The 17,514-nt window shown below is 45.2% G+C and overlaps 1 protein-coding gene across 1 annotated transcript in view; it reads left to right on the top strand.

Annotated features, from left to right (window-relative positions):
- The window catches only part of LOC308080638 (zinc finger protein GLI2-like), a 113,908-nt gene extending 100,626 nt beyond the window's left edge, over positions 1 to 13,282 (top strand). The window contains exons 11-14 of the mRNA XM_080422538.1: positions 932 to 1,096; positions 4,520 to 4,792; positions 8,972 to 9,329; positions 10,243 to 13,282. Of these exons, the coding sequence (XP_080278664.1) occupies positions 932 to 1,096; positions 4,520 to 4,792; positions 8,972 to 9,329; positions 10,243 to 12,443 (2,997 nt within the window). The 3' untranslated portion in view covers positions 12,444 to 13,282. The remainder of the gene's footprint in view (positions 1 to 931; positions 1,097 to 4,519; positions 4,793 to 8,971; positions 9,330 to 10,242) is intronic.
- The last annotated feature ends 4,232 nt before the right edge of the window (positions 13,283 to 17,514 follow it).

Raw genomic sequence — 17,514 nt, 5'->3', positions numbered from 1 at the left:
ACGATCCTCTACCTGCACGTGGCCGTGATTACTGAGAGAAAAAAACAAAATCGGACCTAAACCTGCGTGGATCATGCGATTACATCACTATAGTCAGAGGTGGATCAGATGTGAATGCCACTCCTGTTTGGTAAATGTTTGGTAAATAGTTTAAGGGCTTCAAGGACGACTCATGTGAATGTTATGGTTTCACAATGAGAGACGTTACTGCATCAAAGCGTTCCCGTCAGATGTGGTCACTACATCACATCATCTGTTATTTTGTTGCATTTCATATTTTTACTTTATATACCTCTCGCTTCATGTTTAGTGAGTGCATGATGTAATCCCTGTGTTTTATCTCTGTGCAGATACGCTCAAATCTATTTATTTATTTATTATATACTGTATTTTATTTTTTTACCACAATGTGTGGGTTTCTCAAAGGCATTTTCCAACGTAAAGTGAACAGAACAGATCTATATTTATTTTTTCCTTGCAATTTGATTGCACATCTGCTGTTTTCTAACATTTTGAAAAATCTTCAGGTCTTACTGGGTTAACCCATTAAGACCTGAGGCCGATTCTACAAAATGTCTTCTAAATCCTAACTGTTTTTTTTTTAAATGTATGTTACTATGTCAGTGATTCTCATAATGATACGTATTTGGCGGCGGACCCCCATCTCATAATATTTTGTTCCAGGGACCCCCAGAAGCAAAGATTTGAATTACAAATGTTCGCTTTAAAAAATATATATACTAAAATCTGTGCACACATTTTCAGGATTTTTCACAAATAGCAGATCGACAAGCTCGTAGAGCAGCACCGAGTGCCGCGCTACGACCTTGTATATCTGCTATTTTTGAGTAGCCAAAGAAATCTAAAAATGACACCGATTCTTTCCCCGATCTCAATGGGTTAAACTAAAGCACATTTCATTCTCATACAGTTTGAAGGTTGTGCAAAGGCCTACTCTCGCCTGGAGAACCTGAAGACTCATCTGCGCTCGCACACGGGAGAGAAGCCGTACGTCTGTGAACACGAGGGATGCAACAAAGCTTTCTCCAACGCCTCGGACCGAGCCAAGCACCAGAACCGAACGCACTCCAACGAGGTACACACACACACACACACACACACACACAAACACACACACACACACACAGAGCAGTGTGTGCGCTTGCAGCAGACTTCAGACAGACTGTCTTATAGAGCTGCATTACACATTCCCTCAGTGTTTTTCTCTGCAGAAATCTAACGGTAGTACTTTGTGGGATTAAACCCTCTAGACTCAGTGAACTGGACCTGAGTTGGCTCTGTACTCTTTTTTTACAACCTACACCAAATCTCTTCGGCCAAAAATTGCCGTTTGACAAGCTTACAATGCGTTGCGACGCGTTGTGCTTTGTAGATCTGCTGTTTTTGGCTAATGTTCCCCCCAGAATATGAACGCTGGGGTTCGAGTGGTTAAAGGAGTAGTTCACCAAAAAGAATGCTTATTATCTATCAATTACACACCCCATGAAGCCTTGAATTCATGGAGATTTTTTTGTTTCTGTCGCATTCCTGAGCCAATAATTTGATGACCGGCTCAAAAAGTCTCCTCCTGAGTCTCCTATTGACCGATGACCCGGTCATCAAATTATTTGCTCAGGAATGCGACAAAAACATAAACATGTATAGAACATTTTTTGAACTACTCCTTTACAGCAGCTTGTTGTCAAGTGGAGGGACGTCATGAGGACGTCACTTTCACTCAATTTCATGTCCGCTGTCTTATGAGTTTGTCTATCTAGCTGTTGATGAGCGTGTGTGTGTGTGTGTGTGTGTGTGTGTGTGTGTGTGTGTGTGTGTGTGTGTGTGTGTGTGTGTGTGTGTGTGTGTGTGTGTGTGTGTGTGTGCGCGCTCACAACGCGGGGCATTTTGAGCTTGTAGATCTGCTATTTTCGGCTAATCCCCTCAGAAAGGGGATGCTAGGGTTCAAGTGGTTAATGTAAAGTTCCTGTCACAGAAAGATGTGGCGGCCCCCCTGTAGTAACTCTGAGGATCCCCTAGGGGTCCCGGACCCCCTGTTGAAGACCCCTGATCTACAGTAGAAGCCCACAATGCGTTGAGCTTTAGGTCTGCTATTTTTTTTTAATCGTTCAGTAATCGTAATCGAGTAAAAAGTTTGAAATAATCGTGATATGGATTTGAAGTCATATCACCCAGCCCTAACATACTGTACAGGTGTGTGTGTGTGTGTGTGTGTGTGTGTGTGTGTGTGTGTGTGTGTGTGTGTGTGTGTGTGTGTGTGTGTGTGTGTGTGTGTGTGTGTGTTCAGGTATGCACATGTGCGTTTCCCTCAGTCCCTCTGCGTGCTCACATTTGTGAGTAAATAATGAGGCACAGAACTAATGAGCGCGGCAGCCCACAATGCATTAGGGCGCATCAGGCCCGCCCCCCCCGCCGTGTAGGACCACCTGCAGGTCCTGAATAGAAAATGAAACCTGGAAGTGTTTCACACTAGTCCTCCTGACCATCCATCAGAGAGGGACGGGGTGTGGGAGTTCACCAGCACACACACACACACACACACACACACACACACACACACACACACAGGCAGAAACACATGCACACACGTGGGGACACACACGCACTGGCAGAAACACATGCACACGTGTGGGCATACAAGTATTATATACTGTATATATACATATACTGTATATTTGTATACAACATGCACACTGTAACACAAAAAGACAGGCTAATATTGTATTTGTGTATACACACATGCACACACACGCACACGCACACACAGTAGACACCTACCTATATGACTAAATATGTACATTCAGAACATACAGACAGACACATATTATGTTTGTGCGAGTGTTTATGTATGTACAAAATTATTGTACACATCGGGTTGATCCGGACTGTCTGGCTTTAATGAACACAGACAATAAGACCATCTATTTAATCTGACCTGCTTCACACCTCTGCCGCTACAGTGGCTGCTTAACACACACACACGCACACACACACACACAGAGAGCAGACTCCACCTGCATTTGGTCTAGCACAAACAGTCATGAATCACGCACAGGACGCTTTAGCTGGGCGATGTGCACACGCTCCAGTCTGGGCTGGGCGCACATGAATTATGTATGCCTCTAATTGTGTTTTCACAAAAACAAGTACCACATAATCTGACTAAGTTGGAGGAAGTGGTACAATCTAATTCACTGCCATATATTTAAATGGCGGAACCGCGCGAGCTTCGCTTAATAATAATGCAGATGGTTAATGATGTTTTGTTTTGCCACAAAAAGGATGTAACATATTTCCATAGCGAGGCCTCACAGTGAAATGATGGTATAGAGTTTAACCCTTTAAGACCGGGAACGCATCTGTGGCATTTTAAGATTTCTTTGGGCTATTCAAAAATAGCAGATATACAAGCTCATAGTGCGGCACCGAGTCCCGCGCTATGAGTTTGTAGACCTGCTATTGTTTTTAAATAGATTCTGAAAATGTGTGCAAATCTTTGAATTTGTAAATTTCTAATCTCAACTCAAATCTTTGCTTCTGGGGGTCCCTGGAACAAAATATTTTGAGAAAAAAATTAGGATTTAGAAGACATCTGTAGAATCCCCAGAAGCAAAGATTTGAGTTACAAATGTTCACTTTAAAAAATATATATGTATATTCAAAGATTTGCACGAATTTTCAAGATTTAAAAGAAATAGCAGATCTACAAGCTTGTAGCGCGGCACTCAGTGCCACGCTACGAGCTTGGAGATCTGCTATTTTTGAATAGCCAAAGGAATCAAAAAATTACACACAGACGCCTTCTCGGTCTTAATGGGTTAAGTGGAGGAAAGAAGAAAAGAAAAAAGAATTGTACAAATGAACTTTGAATCTTGCATATGTATAAATACTTATAGACTCACAGATGCGTAGCAGGAAGCTATGTAATGTATTCATTTATTCATTTTGGATTTCTCCAATGTATTTATTGTTGCCCTGCAGAAACATGAAAGGTATGAAGGTGATGGAATGGATTTGATGGTGTGTGATAGAACACTGTATGGTTGTCAGTGAATGCATCATTGTTCCTGTTTTCTCCAGTACAGACACACGCTGTGTGTGTCCAAATCAGTGGTTCTCAATCGTTTTCATGTCAAGACCCCCAAATTCATATGGATTTGACCACAGACCCTCATCTGAAAAGATTTTGTGTCAGGCACTGAGTGCCGCGCTATGAGCTTGTAGATCTGCTATTTTTTAGAAATCGTGAACATTTGTGCAAATCTTTGAATATGTATTTTTTAAAGCGAAAGTTTGCAAAATCTTTGTTTCTGGGGGTCCCTGCTGGAACAAAATATTTTGAGATGGGGGTTTGAGAACCACTGCTTTAGCAAGACACTGAACCCCAAGTGCTCCCCGAGCACCACTAGGTGGCTGCTCCCAATAGTGAGGATGGGTAAAAAATGCAGAGAACTAATTTCCCTACGAGGATTACTAAAGGCTCTTTGATTTGCGTCAACAGAAACCGTACGTATGCAAGATCCCCGGCTGCACCAAGCGCTACACAGACCCCAGCTCTCTCAGGAAGCATGTGAAGACGGTGCACGGACCCGAGGCCCACGTCACCAAGAAGACGCGCAACGACCTGCCCCCTCCCAGGCCGCCCAGGGAGAACGGCGAGAACGAGACGGGAGGCAAGGACAGGCTCAGAGACGACAAAATGTCAGACCACAGCTCCCCCAGAGGCGTGGAGGACTACATGCACGTCAAGTCCATCAAGACGGAGCACTCTGTGGTAAGATTAGAATGGCGGTCTCAACATGTAATATAGTAATAATAGTAATAATAATTAGGAATTAAGTCTTTATTGACATCGCTTCAAAGACTTATCAGTCCTCAACAGATTAAAGGCTATACACCTTACATATTGTCTCTGTCGGATGGAAACCCCATACGACGATCAAGTAGGGCATTCATTTATGAAAGAAACACAAACAGTTAGAAAATAGAGATAAAAGGTTTCTGCCCGACAGCGACGATATATTTAGTACCAATACATATCCAGTAGTAGGACTGGTTAATGGGATTAATGAATGTTGTCATTGTGGGACACTTGTTCTCTTCCATACTAACAGTGGCATTGTTTATTTTAACACCTTTCTCTTGGCTTAGAAAAAACTAATTCTAGCCAGGAACAAACTGTCCATTGACAGTGTTATTGGATCACATGGAACCAAGCATGTGATCGACACAATAAAATTGGGTTTCCCCTGCATGGAACCAGCTCAACTTGACTCGACTGTACTCTGCACCTGGTACTTTTTTTGGTATCACCTCTGTCAAAAGTTCGAAGCGAGCTCTGGTGATACCAAAAGGTGATGCGCACACAGCATCAGAATACATGATGCTGGCATAACTGCATGATTTCGTCATGACGGACTCCCCTACACGTGACATGGAAGCTCCCGATTACTGTCAAACTTTTAAACTAGCCATTAGAAACGGGAAAATTGCATTGCCTGTTTCTCAGCTACAATGTCATTAGAAACAGTTGTTTTTGTTAGTGAAATGGAGATTGTTAATGTACAGCGGCAGCATCATCTTTAACTTTAACCTTGTTTAGCATTCTCCTATGTAGAGGGTTGGATGTTGCGATGACAACCATATGCTTTGAGGGGGTCCTACGCAAAACGAAGTAAAGCATGTCGAGTTGAGCCAGTACTATGCAGTGGGAAAGTGCCATAACACCGCCTTGATTCTCCCTGTTACTAACATTGTCTTGCCTCTGTATTCCAACTAGCCCTAACACCTTCCTCTGTGCTAGGAGCCTCTCGCTGCTCATTACTTGATCTTCTCTCTTTCTTTCCTGTTTTAAAACCTTCCCTAAGGACAGACCTTGCTAAGGTGAGCCTCACTTTAGTTCATTACATCTTCTTTCATCAGCTGTGAAGAGCTTTGTTCCAAAAATGACACATCCGGCATTTGACAGATCTGTCTCCCTCTATTAGATTATATAGCTTGCTGTAGTAACCATTTGAACCATATATACTTCCCCCTCTACACCAAATACGGTATCTTCCCCTAAAATAGCATTATATTCAAGCTCACAACATGTCGCAATGCGACGTGAGATTTTAGATATCTTATACTTGTTTTCGCCCAATGTTCACCGGCATGCCTAGAATAGGAAGGCTAGTAAACACGTTTTTGAAGTGCTGTAGTAGTTTCTTGGCTACAGTACATGCTACCTCTGTAGCTTTCCTGGGGGTTCCTCTGACACTCAGGGTCACAGTCAGGTAGATGGTGTACAAACATACATTATTTATTGTATAGAGGGCAAGATGGTACAAGCCAGAACAGATAGAATGGTGCTGTCATGACAGAGGCTTTCTCTCAGTGTGGCGAGGGACAGACGGCAGCAGGATTTTGGACCATGAGATCTCTTATCTTTTCTACTAATTACAGAAACTGCTTGCCATGCCTCAGATATAAACCTGTGGTAGTAAAGGCACAGAAATGGTACTGGGAAGAGCAAATGTAACTTGCTGTCTGGACAGAGGCTCTTCCCTGAGTGTGTGGGGATGGTTGATTTATCCTGTGTGCATCAATTAGCTCGATGCACAACAGGTGTATTGTCGCACCCAGCTCAGAGTCAAATTAGTTTAACTCCGGCCAGGATGTGACATCACCACGTCTAAAAAATGCATGCTGAATTAAGTAATAGTCAACTTAGAACCTATCCAGACTGTAAAAACACAATGTGCTTACAATGGTTCAAAAAATATAATATAAAATGTGTATTTTAAAACGCATCTTGAACCACAATAATTTCGGTCACTCAAAATAGCCTATATTTACCATTTTCCAATGTCTGTTTGTTTGTATATTCTGAAACATTTGCTGCATGAGTTTGCTTACGAAAGGGTGGCCTTTGGGATGCATTTTGTAATCCAGCTCTTCATAATTAACACTGGTCTTCATTTCATCTTCATCAACTGCATGTGTGGAAAGGCCTTGTACAAACAAAGCTTACTTGGTTTGTTTATCCCACTCTGATTGGTTAAACAGCGCACGCTGTAGATCATCATCACTGTCAGGTGGAAACCTTGTAAGTCCTTTTCAGGAGATAGACCAAATAACCTGTGTTCTAATGGATCCATTGTAGAACATTATTAAGTGACAAGCTTTTGTCAATACTTTTCATTGGTTAAATATATATAAAACCCACACTTAATCATTTTCAACAGGGCCTCCCCATTTTGGGCATTTCAGTATAGGAGAAAATTTGAATAAATAATTCTAAGTTTTTCAATAATTTCCGAAAATAGAAAAAATAGCCTATCTACCAGCTCACAGCGAGCTTGTAGATGGGCTATTTCCGCTACTTTTGCAAGACACTGTCATACGTCAAAGTATAAAATAGCATTAACATTATGAAAGAAACATAAAAGGTCCAAGGTTTCTGCATGACAGCGGCGGCATGATGTACGCTGTCCATTTAAACCTTATCGCTAAGCTGTCCTTCACCGGCCTTTCCTCTGTATATTGGTTGTCCATTTCATACAGATTGTTCAGTCATACTTAAACACGTATGGAGGATTCACCTGGATATGTTTTGTCATGTAAAGCTATTGTATAACACCTCGACGCTTCCTGTTTGCACAAGAGCACATCTGTTCTCGCTTCCCAGATAATGCAAACCAATCCTTCTGGGGTTCACAGACCTATCACACATGTCTGTGAGCCAGACCGTGATAAAAGCCTCCCCTGGATTAATATTCAAACATGGGGGATTGTTTTTGGCGCCACGAGCAACCGCTGCCAACTCTCACGCTGTGATCAAGACAGCTTTTTAGCGCCGAATAAATTAGCATCGTCAGGGAAACCAGGGGGGTGTGTGTGGGAGGGGCCTATTCAGAAGGGACGGATCACCTTACTTGTCAGTTGTGTGGTTGTCGGTTGACAAGGCCCGATAATGAGATAATGTTAAGACAGAAGGTCATTTTCAAGAGACCTTGTGTTTCAAGTAAGGTTATGTTTCTTGTATTTTTTTTGGGAGATATACATAAATGTATATCTTCAAATTTGACATTAACAATCCAAATGGAAACCTTTTGGGGTTTAGTGAAACTTTTCATAGCAGTTTTCTTTTTGAAAACTTTAATATATACTTCGCCCAAATATGCAGATGGTCACAGCACTGACGTCATAGATGACTAACGGCATAGACCTACCTCCAAGTGTTTTGTGCCTATTTGCCCAGCACAATAACCCGAATACTTTTTCACAAAACAGAAAAAAAAAAAAATCTGATAAAACATAATCGTTAAAAGGCAACCAAAACAATGAAAGACGAGTCGACGTGACAGAGTCAAAGATGATGTGTTCCGTTCCCTGCATCAGCAGACAGCCACAGCAGCCTCTGACAGCAGGGGTAAACTTCACAGAAGCCAATGTTGATGGATCTAACACAGTGCGTGGCTGTGGACTCCCAGCAGGCTTTCATCCTGCCCATCTCTAATTCACACACGGGCTAAGATGCTCTGTAATCTACGGCCCCCATCGCCAACCTCTCATTATTTACAATTAAGCTGGGGGAGGATAAAGGTCTCTGTGATTGGCTGTTCGCAGTGCCATCATAAAAAAAAAAAAAACTGGTCCACTTGTGATCTGCTGGAGAAAATGTTTTGCTTTCTGAGTATAAACAGACTCATGATGCTTCTACTTCTCTCTCTCCCCCCTCTCACCACCGTTCTCTTTTCTCCTTCTCCTCTCTCTTTCATCGCAATACCCCATTCTTTACCTCCTATCCTCTTCTCCCTTTTCACTTATACTTTCTCTCCTCTCTATTGTCCTCCATCCCTCCCTCTCCCCATCCCTCCCTCCTTTCTTCCATCTCTCTCTCTCTCTCTCTCTCTCTCTCTCTCTCTATCTCTCTGCATCCCTCTCCCTCTCTCCATCTCTCTCTCTCTAGATGTATCAGTCCAGCCCTGGTGGCCAGTCGTCATGCAGTAGCGAGCCATCGCCACTTGGCAGCGCCACCAACCATGATAGTGGAGTAGAGACAGCGGGCCACAGCGGGGGGAGCCTGGGGGACCTCAGCGCCCTGGACGACCTGCCCTCCGTGGACTCCCTGGGGGGCTCCGGGGGGTCCCCAGGAGGTGGGATGGTGGTGGGCCTCCACCTCCGCAAGCAGCTGGGCACCAGCCACTGCCTGGAGCGGCTGAAGAAGGAGAAGCTGAAGTCAGTGAGGGACTCGTGCATGTGGGCCGGCAACCCAGCGCCGCCCCTGACCCACGGCACCTCCAAGCTCCCGCCCATCCTAACCAGCGGTGAGTGGACACTGATCATCAAGAGGATATTTAGGGTTTTTGGTTTTGAGTATATTTATTGCTGGCAAGAAAAGAAGGACCGCAGAGAACAAGTGTCAGCCTTTTCTTGTGTGCGTGATGCTTTTGATCATTTACACGAACGGTTCTTGACTTTTTTGGCTCTTATTTTGTTCCACTGGGTTTTCTCAAGAAAAGTACACTTTACCCTCTAACATCATGTTGTTCTTTTGTTGTGCATTAGTCAATGACAACTCATATAGAAAGACAAAGGGCAAGCTGTATAGAGAGACACAGGTCAGTATAGAGAGACAGTAGAAAGACAGAAGACAATGTAGAGAGGGAGGAAAGTGTAGAGAGAGTCTGTAGTTTTTCTCTGTGTCTCCTGAGACATTACAGAGAGACATTGAGCATCCTATATTAAAATTGGCTAACGGGTGGGCCGGCCGGCGGACCACTGCCCCGTCACTATGACTCAGACATAACCATATATAGAGTTCACTATGACTCAGACATAACCATATATAGAGTTCACTATGACTCAGACATAACCATATATAGAGTTTCCACTGCAGCTACACCCAAATATGCTGTGTGTAATGCTGACTGTGACAGCATGACATCAGACCCAAACAAACCGTGAGTCAGATCGGCGGGGGTAACGTAGGCCACACCTGTAGTACACTGAATATAGTACACTGAATGTAGTACCGAACACAAGATCTGAAACCTCTAGTTATAGAAAGACGTTGGACAGTGTAAACAGACATTGGACAGTATAGAGACATCAGACAGTATAGACACAGGACCGTGTAGAGTCAGAAGACAGTGCAGAGACACAGGAAGTCAGTGCTGTAATCATCGACCAGCACAACCCCGTCTTAAGTGGTTATTTCATTCTTGTGTTGTCTCTCAGGGTCCCTCCTGGATGGTCCAGACCTGGGCGGTTGTCCACTGTCCCTGCGTGACCTAAACCCCAGCAAGATGACTCTACTGGGCCAGCTGACAGAGCGACGGGACAGCACCTCCAGCACGATGAGCTCCGTCTACACCCTCAGCCGCAGGTCGTCCGGCATATCCCCCTGCTACTCCAGCCGACGCTCCAGCCAGACCTCGCAGTTCGGCTCCAACCGGCTCAACAACCTCAGCTCGGCCGGCTCCTATGACCCCATCTCCACCGACCTATCCCGCCGCTCCAGCGAGTCCAGCCACTGTGGAGGAGGTGGTGGAGGAGGAGTAGGAGGAGGTGGCATCCTCAGCCTGACCCCAGCCCAGCACTACCGTCTCAAGGCCAAGTACGCCGCGGCCACAGGGGGCGCCCCACCCACGCCTCTGCCCAACATGGAGCGGATGAGCCTGAAGTCCCGCATGGCAATGTACGCGGACCACCAGGAGTCTTCTGGCTTCAACGGTTCCTCCAACTTCTCTTCCAGACGGTGCAGTGACTATGCCTCTCGTACCATGATGCCCCACGAGGTCCCATCTATCATCCCTCGAAGAGCCAGCGACCCGGTGAGACGGCCGGCTGTTCTGGAGCCCCTCGGACAGCCGCAGATGCAGCGCTACAACAGCATGGGAACGCTAGGCAGCATGAGCGGCGGACACCTCCAGCCGCATTCGGCAGCAGAACGACGGGTCTTAGCCCAGCAGGGCTGCCTGCGATCGGACGGCAGCCTCCACCGCTACCCCTATGGCCCACGGCCTCCCAGTATCTCCGAGAACATTGCCATGGAGACCATGGCCGGTGAGGAGGAGGATCTGATGCTGCCTGATGACGTGGTGCAGTACCTCAGTACTCAGAATGGAGGCCGGTCCATGAATCATCACCAAGCACAAGGCGTCCAGCAGGGGAACCCACAGCAGCAGGTCTACCATCCAAGGAGAATGGCCATCGTGGATGCCAACGTGAACTCACCGTCCACCCAAGCTCTGGTCCCAGGACAGCAGCAGAATCAGAACCAGCAACAGCTGTGTCAATCTTCACCCAGGTCTGGTAGGACCCCCATGTCCGTCCAGTGGAACCAAGTGTCCTCGGATACAGTCAAGACCGCCCAGAGCCACCAGTCCAAACCGCAGGTCAGAGGGAACCTTGCTGTCCTCCAGCAAAACCAGAACTTTGGGTCGTTACACAGCAGCAATCTAAACTCCAACCAACAAATTGTCCAGAACTTTTCGAATTCCGTGCAGTGTCCGGCTGATCCCAGAGTAGCCTGCATGCCACAACAACAGAGGTTTCAGCAGACCGCGAACCTCAATGAACCAATGAGGTCCCAGTACAGGTTCGATCAAGGCAGCTGCCCTTACGATGCTAACGGTAACACCAATCATCATTCGCCCTGCAATAACACTACAGGAGTTAACACGAATATGTTGAGCCCCATCTGCAAACAGGAAAACGTGCAGACGGATGTAATGCATTACAACAGTTTGGGGGGTCAGCTCGTTCAGGTCAAACTTGAGGAATGCGATGGATCATACATGACCTCGCAGCAGCAGAGCTGTAGCCTGGCGTCTCAACATCCCATGCAAAATGGGAGTCAAGGACTTCTACAACCCAGGCCACCTGCGGAACCCAAGATATTAAATAGACAACATTCGGGGCCAGTCCCAATGCAGCGATCAGGACTCATCCAGCCCGGTGGGACCCCGAGCTACGCTAACTCAAACGCTCTGCCGAAAACCTCAAACAACGAGCTTACGGAACAACACTGCAACGTGAACTCCGACGACAACGCCTTGTACTACACAGGGCAGATTCAGCTCTTCGAACCCAATGGAAACCTAGACCACGAGGTTCCACCCATGCTGGACGCAGCGTCTCCCACCGATGACGCGTGCAGCACAGTAGACTCCGCAAGTACCGCGGCGCAGGAGCAGACCCAGATAGACTTTGACTGCATGCTGGACGATGGAGATCACTCCAGCCTCATGTCGGGAACCCTGAGTCCTGGCCTCCTCCAGAGCTTGTCCCAGAACTCCTCTCGCCTCACCACACCCAGGAACTCGGTCACGCTACCCTCGGTTCCCGCCGGGACCGGGAACATGGCCATCGGGGACATGAGCTCCCTGCTCACCGCTCTGGCCGAAGAGAGCAAGTTCCTGAACTTGATGTCGTAGCGCCGCACCGCGGCACAGACTGTGTTGACAAACGGACGCTTGTTAAATCGCCGTCGAATTGCGGACAATTGGATTTGACGCCTGACAACAAACACTTGACATCGAAACGGAGATGTATTAGTTGCAAAAATATAAATTTGACGAACCAGACACAGCCGTGTGCCAAGAACCTGAAGCACATGCTATGTTCACATGACTCCTGTACAGTCTCATTTGTTAAGTATTTAAAATGGCAATTTTCTATCTTTTGAAAAGCCATATTTCTTTGCCTTAGGTAGTGGATACAATATGAACGACAGCACAATTGTTTTTGTTGTATGGGACTGTACAGACCTGCAGTAAAAAAATCAGTTTACTAAGTGCCTGGCTCCGCCCAAACGTGTGCACGACAAGCATATGACACGACGAAATGTGGAAGTGCAACCAGGTCCCGATTTGATACCTACATATTTTGGAATGTACTATCACCATCGCCTAGTTGTTTAGAGATTCTACACTGTACACTTAAGCAAAGTACTTGAGCGCGACGTTTTCCATATCGGCTTGTTTGACGGCTGTCCATTTTCTGCCGGCAAAGCGGCAAACAGCAAAAATGGGGAGTGAGAGTGATTCAACGATAGCCCTTATTTTTCTTCTTGTATCATCATATCAAGTTAGCTCACAGGGTCCTCAGTGAGACATTATTTGTTGCGTTGGGTGCCTCTGCCGAGATTGATTGTGACATCTTCGTGTCAGGCGTCAGACGCTTGAGCTGTGACTGGAATTATGACATCACACAATGACAGACAAGTCGTTCTCTGGCAGTGAGAAGGAAGGTCAACCCAACCCCCCCCCCCCCCCCCCCCCCCCAAACCCCCTCAAGCTTTCTTTTGTACATGCTAAGCCAGTGTGTTGTGCTGGTAATATGTAAATATTATTTGTACATTTTTATGAAATACAATATTGACATGGTTGTTTTACAGAAATGCTGCTTGCTTTTGTCTTTTGTACGGAGTGGTTTGAGATTTTGGGTGTTAGCATAGTGAGTCACAGCACTGATGGAGCGTGGCAGAGGTTCAAAAGATTTTTTTTTTGCAACATCCAAGCTAAGAGAGAAGCTGATAAACAGCTAAAAGACACATCCCAGACCTACTAGGCTGGGTGCTGGATCAAAAAAAGTAAAACAGGGTATAAGAATAAAAATCCGCACACCAGTATTGATGCTTCCAAATGCAATTTACTTAGAACTTTTCGAGCCACCAGGCTCTTCCTCAGACCTTCACACAATATCCAAGCTATATACATGAACCTGCATGAACACAATTAAACAACATGACAATGTCAAGAGCAGAGAATGAGAGGGTCTTAGGTATTCTACCACAGCGGCGCAGGTTCACACCACATGGACTACAGGAGAACTTTCACCATTTTGATCCTTCCTTTTGTAGTGGAAGTGTTGATTGCCTGAATTATTTAAAAGCTCAACTTTAGTCTTTGAAGTCACGTGCCGCTGAACCGCTTGCCAACAATGCACTTTCCCCCCGTATTGCTCTAGTGTTTCAGATGACAAGACCGACTCCACTGCACATCCTAACGATACTCAACAGCGGCTTGTCTTTGAAATAACGTACCACTGACCCCGTCTTACCTCGCCGGGCGAAAGCAACACTGACACCATGTAAATTCTCGCTTGGAAACTGATGAAAAGGGGGAATCTAACTGGAGGGAAAAGAGGCTAGACGCGTGCCGTGGCTACCGCTGCGTTGTACTTCAATATTAGCACTGACAGTGCGACCCAGAGGAGCTGGCTGCTGAAACCACATAAAACGCGGCTAGCGGAACAGAGCTGAGAGGTCCAGGGGATGAGGGCTCTGAGGCGCAAGCAGGGAGGAACAAATGATTTTAGTCTGGCAGGGAATTCAGGGGAGGATACGTTTGATCTGAGGTTTTTTTATTGCTTTTGCCACTGGAATTCCTTATTCTCTCAGAGATATGGAGAGGGGGAGAAAACAGCCTCGGGGCATGAAACTCAACGCAGTCCCCCTGAAACCAGAGGAGGTGGGGAAGGAGACTTGCGGAGATGATGCGTTATAGCAACCCCTTTCCGTTTATTGATTGAGATAATTGAGTGAGAAATATAAAAGACGGGCTCTTTCAACGCTCTGACAGTAGGTTCATTGATTATAAATGTAAGCCCCTAGTTCATAAAGGCATAGATTCCTGTCAAGTGAATTTTAAAGGGCATGTAGCCTAGTAAGCACCAAAAAGGATGCATTATCATTGAATTATGGATACACAATAATTCATCTTTTTGTTAAAAAGTGACTCATGCCTTCATTAGTTACAAACCCACACTGTGAAACTAATATTACATAATAACACATAATTCATAGAATATATTTTATTTTACAATGTTCCTATGTGAGTGCATTAACCTGTTTATTGAACTATAAGAAGGTATTCTTAGTACAAAAACAATGCCCCCTAAATAATAACACGTACATTACTATGGCCTTATAGTAATTTAACCATAATATGAGGCGGTATGTACTGTATGTTTCAAGGAATAAGTTATTCAACATAATTGCACTTGACTGCATTATAAACTAGGGAGATTTTCTCAGGATTACAGGTGAATGTCACCATTCCCGACAACTCTGTCAAGTGTGGGAGTTATAGATCTCAAATGGTAACAGACTGTTTGGTTGCCCTCTCCATGGGGTCCTCGGCTGTCCTCTTTTCTCACACACATCTGTCGGCCTGAGATTCCCCACCGCCCCCTGCTGTTAACCTGCGTGACACATGTCCTGTCACATGTCTGTTTGTCTGCCTGTCTGTCTGAAAACAAAGCATTCCAAATATAGATATCTGGGCATTTTTTGATGAAGAGCTCAAATCACATATTTTTACAATGAAATTTGAAAAATGTCCGTCCAAGACATGTGTAATAAATAAGCAGTTTACCCACTTTCAAACTGGCGTCCCTATTTTGGGCCTGTCAACATTTACACATTAATCAAAAAATAACTTAACTACAAGCTCACAACAATCAGAGACAAAGTATGTAGGGTTTAAGTGGTAAAAAACAAAATCTTGCACACAGAAAACTCCTTAAATAAATCCTCATTCAGCGAAAGGAATTTACGACGTGAAAACAATATTCCGATGCTGAATATGTAATAACATGACCTGTTGAAAGAAGACATTTCCGTGACCAGGGGACAAGTGTCTCAAGTGTGTATAAACATGGGCTTTGCCTGTAAGGAAAACATAACGCTCAGGCCAGCATTAAGCTATTAGAGACACAGATTTACAACCGGGCTCTCATCTCGGGGCAGTGCCGCGGACCCAGACCCACTAAAGCGAGGCTGGCCTGTTGTGAATTTAAAGTGCTTTTGGAGGAATGCGTTTTACAGCATGTCCCGCATTCCCCAGCGTCTCCGGGGACCCTGATTTATAGACCCGTCTTTATGAGTGACAAGGTTTTCAGCGCTCACACACCCTCTGTTTAACACAGCTGCCCACAGATATCAGTGTCAGGCGCTGGACGGACAGCTGCTGGAAGCTTGTGCATGCACGCACGCACGCACGCACACACACACACACACACACACACACACACGTTTGTTAGACTATACTCCAGAGGACATGAACATTTTAGGACGTCAATTTTATATACTGTATGCCATTTTTTACAATTTTCTGACACTAACCTGCTGGTGTCCTGCACCGAAAATACAAGCTCACAACGGGTCACGTTGTGCTATTTTCACTATATATCTGCTATATTTGGTGTGAATATAAATCAGACGTAACCTTAACCCTTAAACCTAACCTCTAGGCCGCATGTCCACCAAACATTTGTTCCCAGGTGAAAACTCGAGGCGCTCTCATCCAAACGGACAGAGTTGAAAAAGACGGTATTTCATAATATAAAACGTGCAGCGTAGACTATGTGCTCAGCGCCTCATCACGCTGCTGGTCAATATATACACTGCGTCCAGGAAAACATGTCTCGGTAGACACAGCCCTATCTAAAGATCATGTTTAACCATGAAACAACCATTTCCGAAGAGCAGGGAAATTATCCTCACAATGTCTATTTCTGAAATTCTACTATACATTTGCCCTCACAAGTCCAAGCGTGCACAAGTATATTGTGCACACAGCAAACACGCTAATGCCTAAATGTATCTGACACATCACATTTTGAGACAAAGCAATACACACATGAAACATTCATGCACAGATCCAAGCATTACACATACATACGTACACAGACCAAAACATTTCACACACACACATATACACTCAACACGGTCACATACAGTAGCAATAATTTATAGGCGCTGCATAAGATCCATGTGAAAATCATCAGAACGGATTTGCTGATTTTGCTCTGATTTTAAGGGAACAAATATAGACCTAGGGAAAAAAAGTGAACACATGATTAAATGATTTGTTAAGGTAGAGGGGTGTAAGGGCCCAGGAGGAACCAGGGCCTCTAATGATGGTTTAATACAGTGCTCCTGTCCGCCTTAACAGGACCATGACTGATTGGCCCAAGCCAACAGCAAGGCTGAGGGCCATGCGAGCACATGCTGCACTATCCATCAATTAAAGCAGCAAGCAGCCCACTGCAGACAGACAGACCGACAGACAGACAGACAGACAGACAGACAGACAGGCCAACAGGCAGACAGAAAGACAGACAGACGGTAAAACATACAGACATACAGGCAAAGACAGGCTGACAGACAGACAGACAAGCCAATAGAATGACAGGCAGGCAGGCAGGAACGCCACTCCATTGCAGGAAGAGCTTTATCCCAGTCCAAAAAAATAAAGAAAAAGACTACATTACATATGAAACCATTCCACAGTGCTGTTCGTCCTGTACTTTAGTGACATGAAAGATGAGGTCATTAATATCGGAAGAACCCTCAGTAGATGACGTTCACGTTCAACCCTGCAGACATGACAAGAGCATCGCGGTACGCAGCATGAGGTGAGGTCACGCGTGACATCATCATCGTCCTCATTCCCAACATCTGCAAAGCTGGCTGACCGACGGGCGGCGCCGGGGTACAAA

This window comes from Gymnoscopelus braueri, assembly GCF_963280865.1.
Source record: "Gymnoscopelus braueri genome assembly, chromosome: 24".
Classification (NCBI taxonomy): domain Eukaryota; kingdom Metazoa; phylum Chordata; class Actinopteri; order Myctophiformes; family Myctophidae; genus Gymnoscopelus; species Gymnoscopelus braueri.
This window is presented reverse-complemented; position numbering and strand designations above follow the sequence as displayed.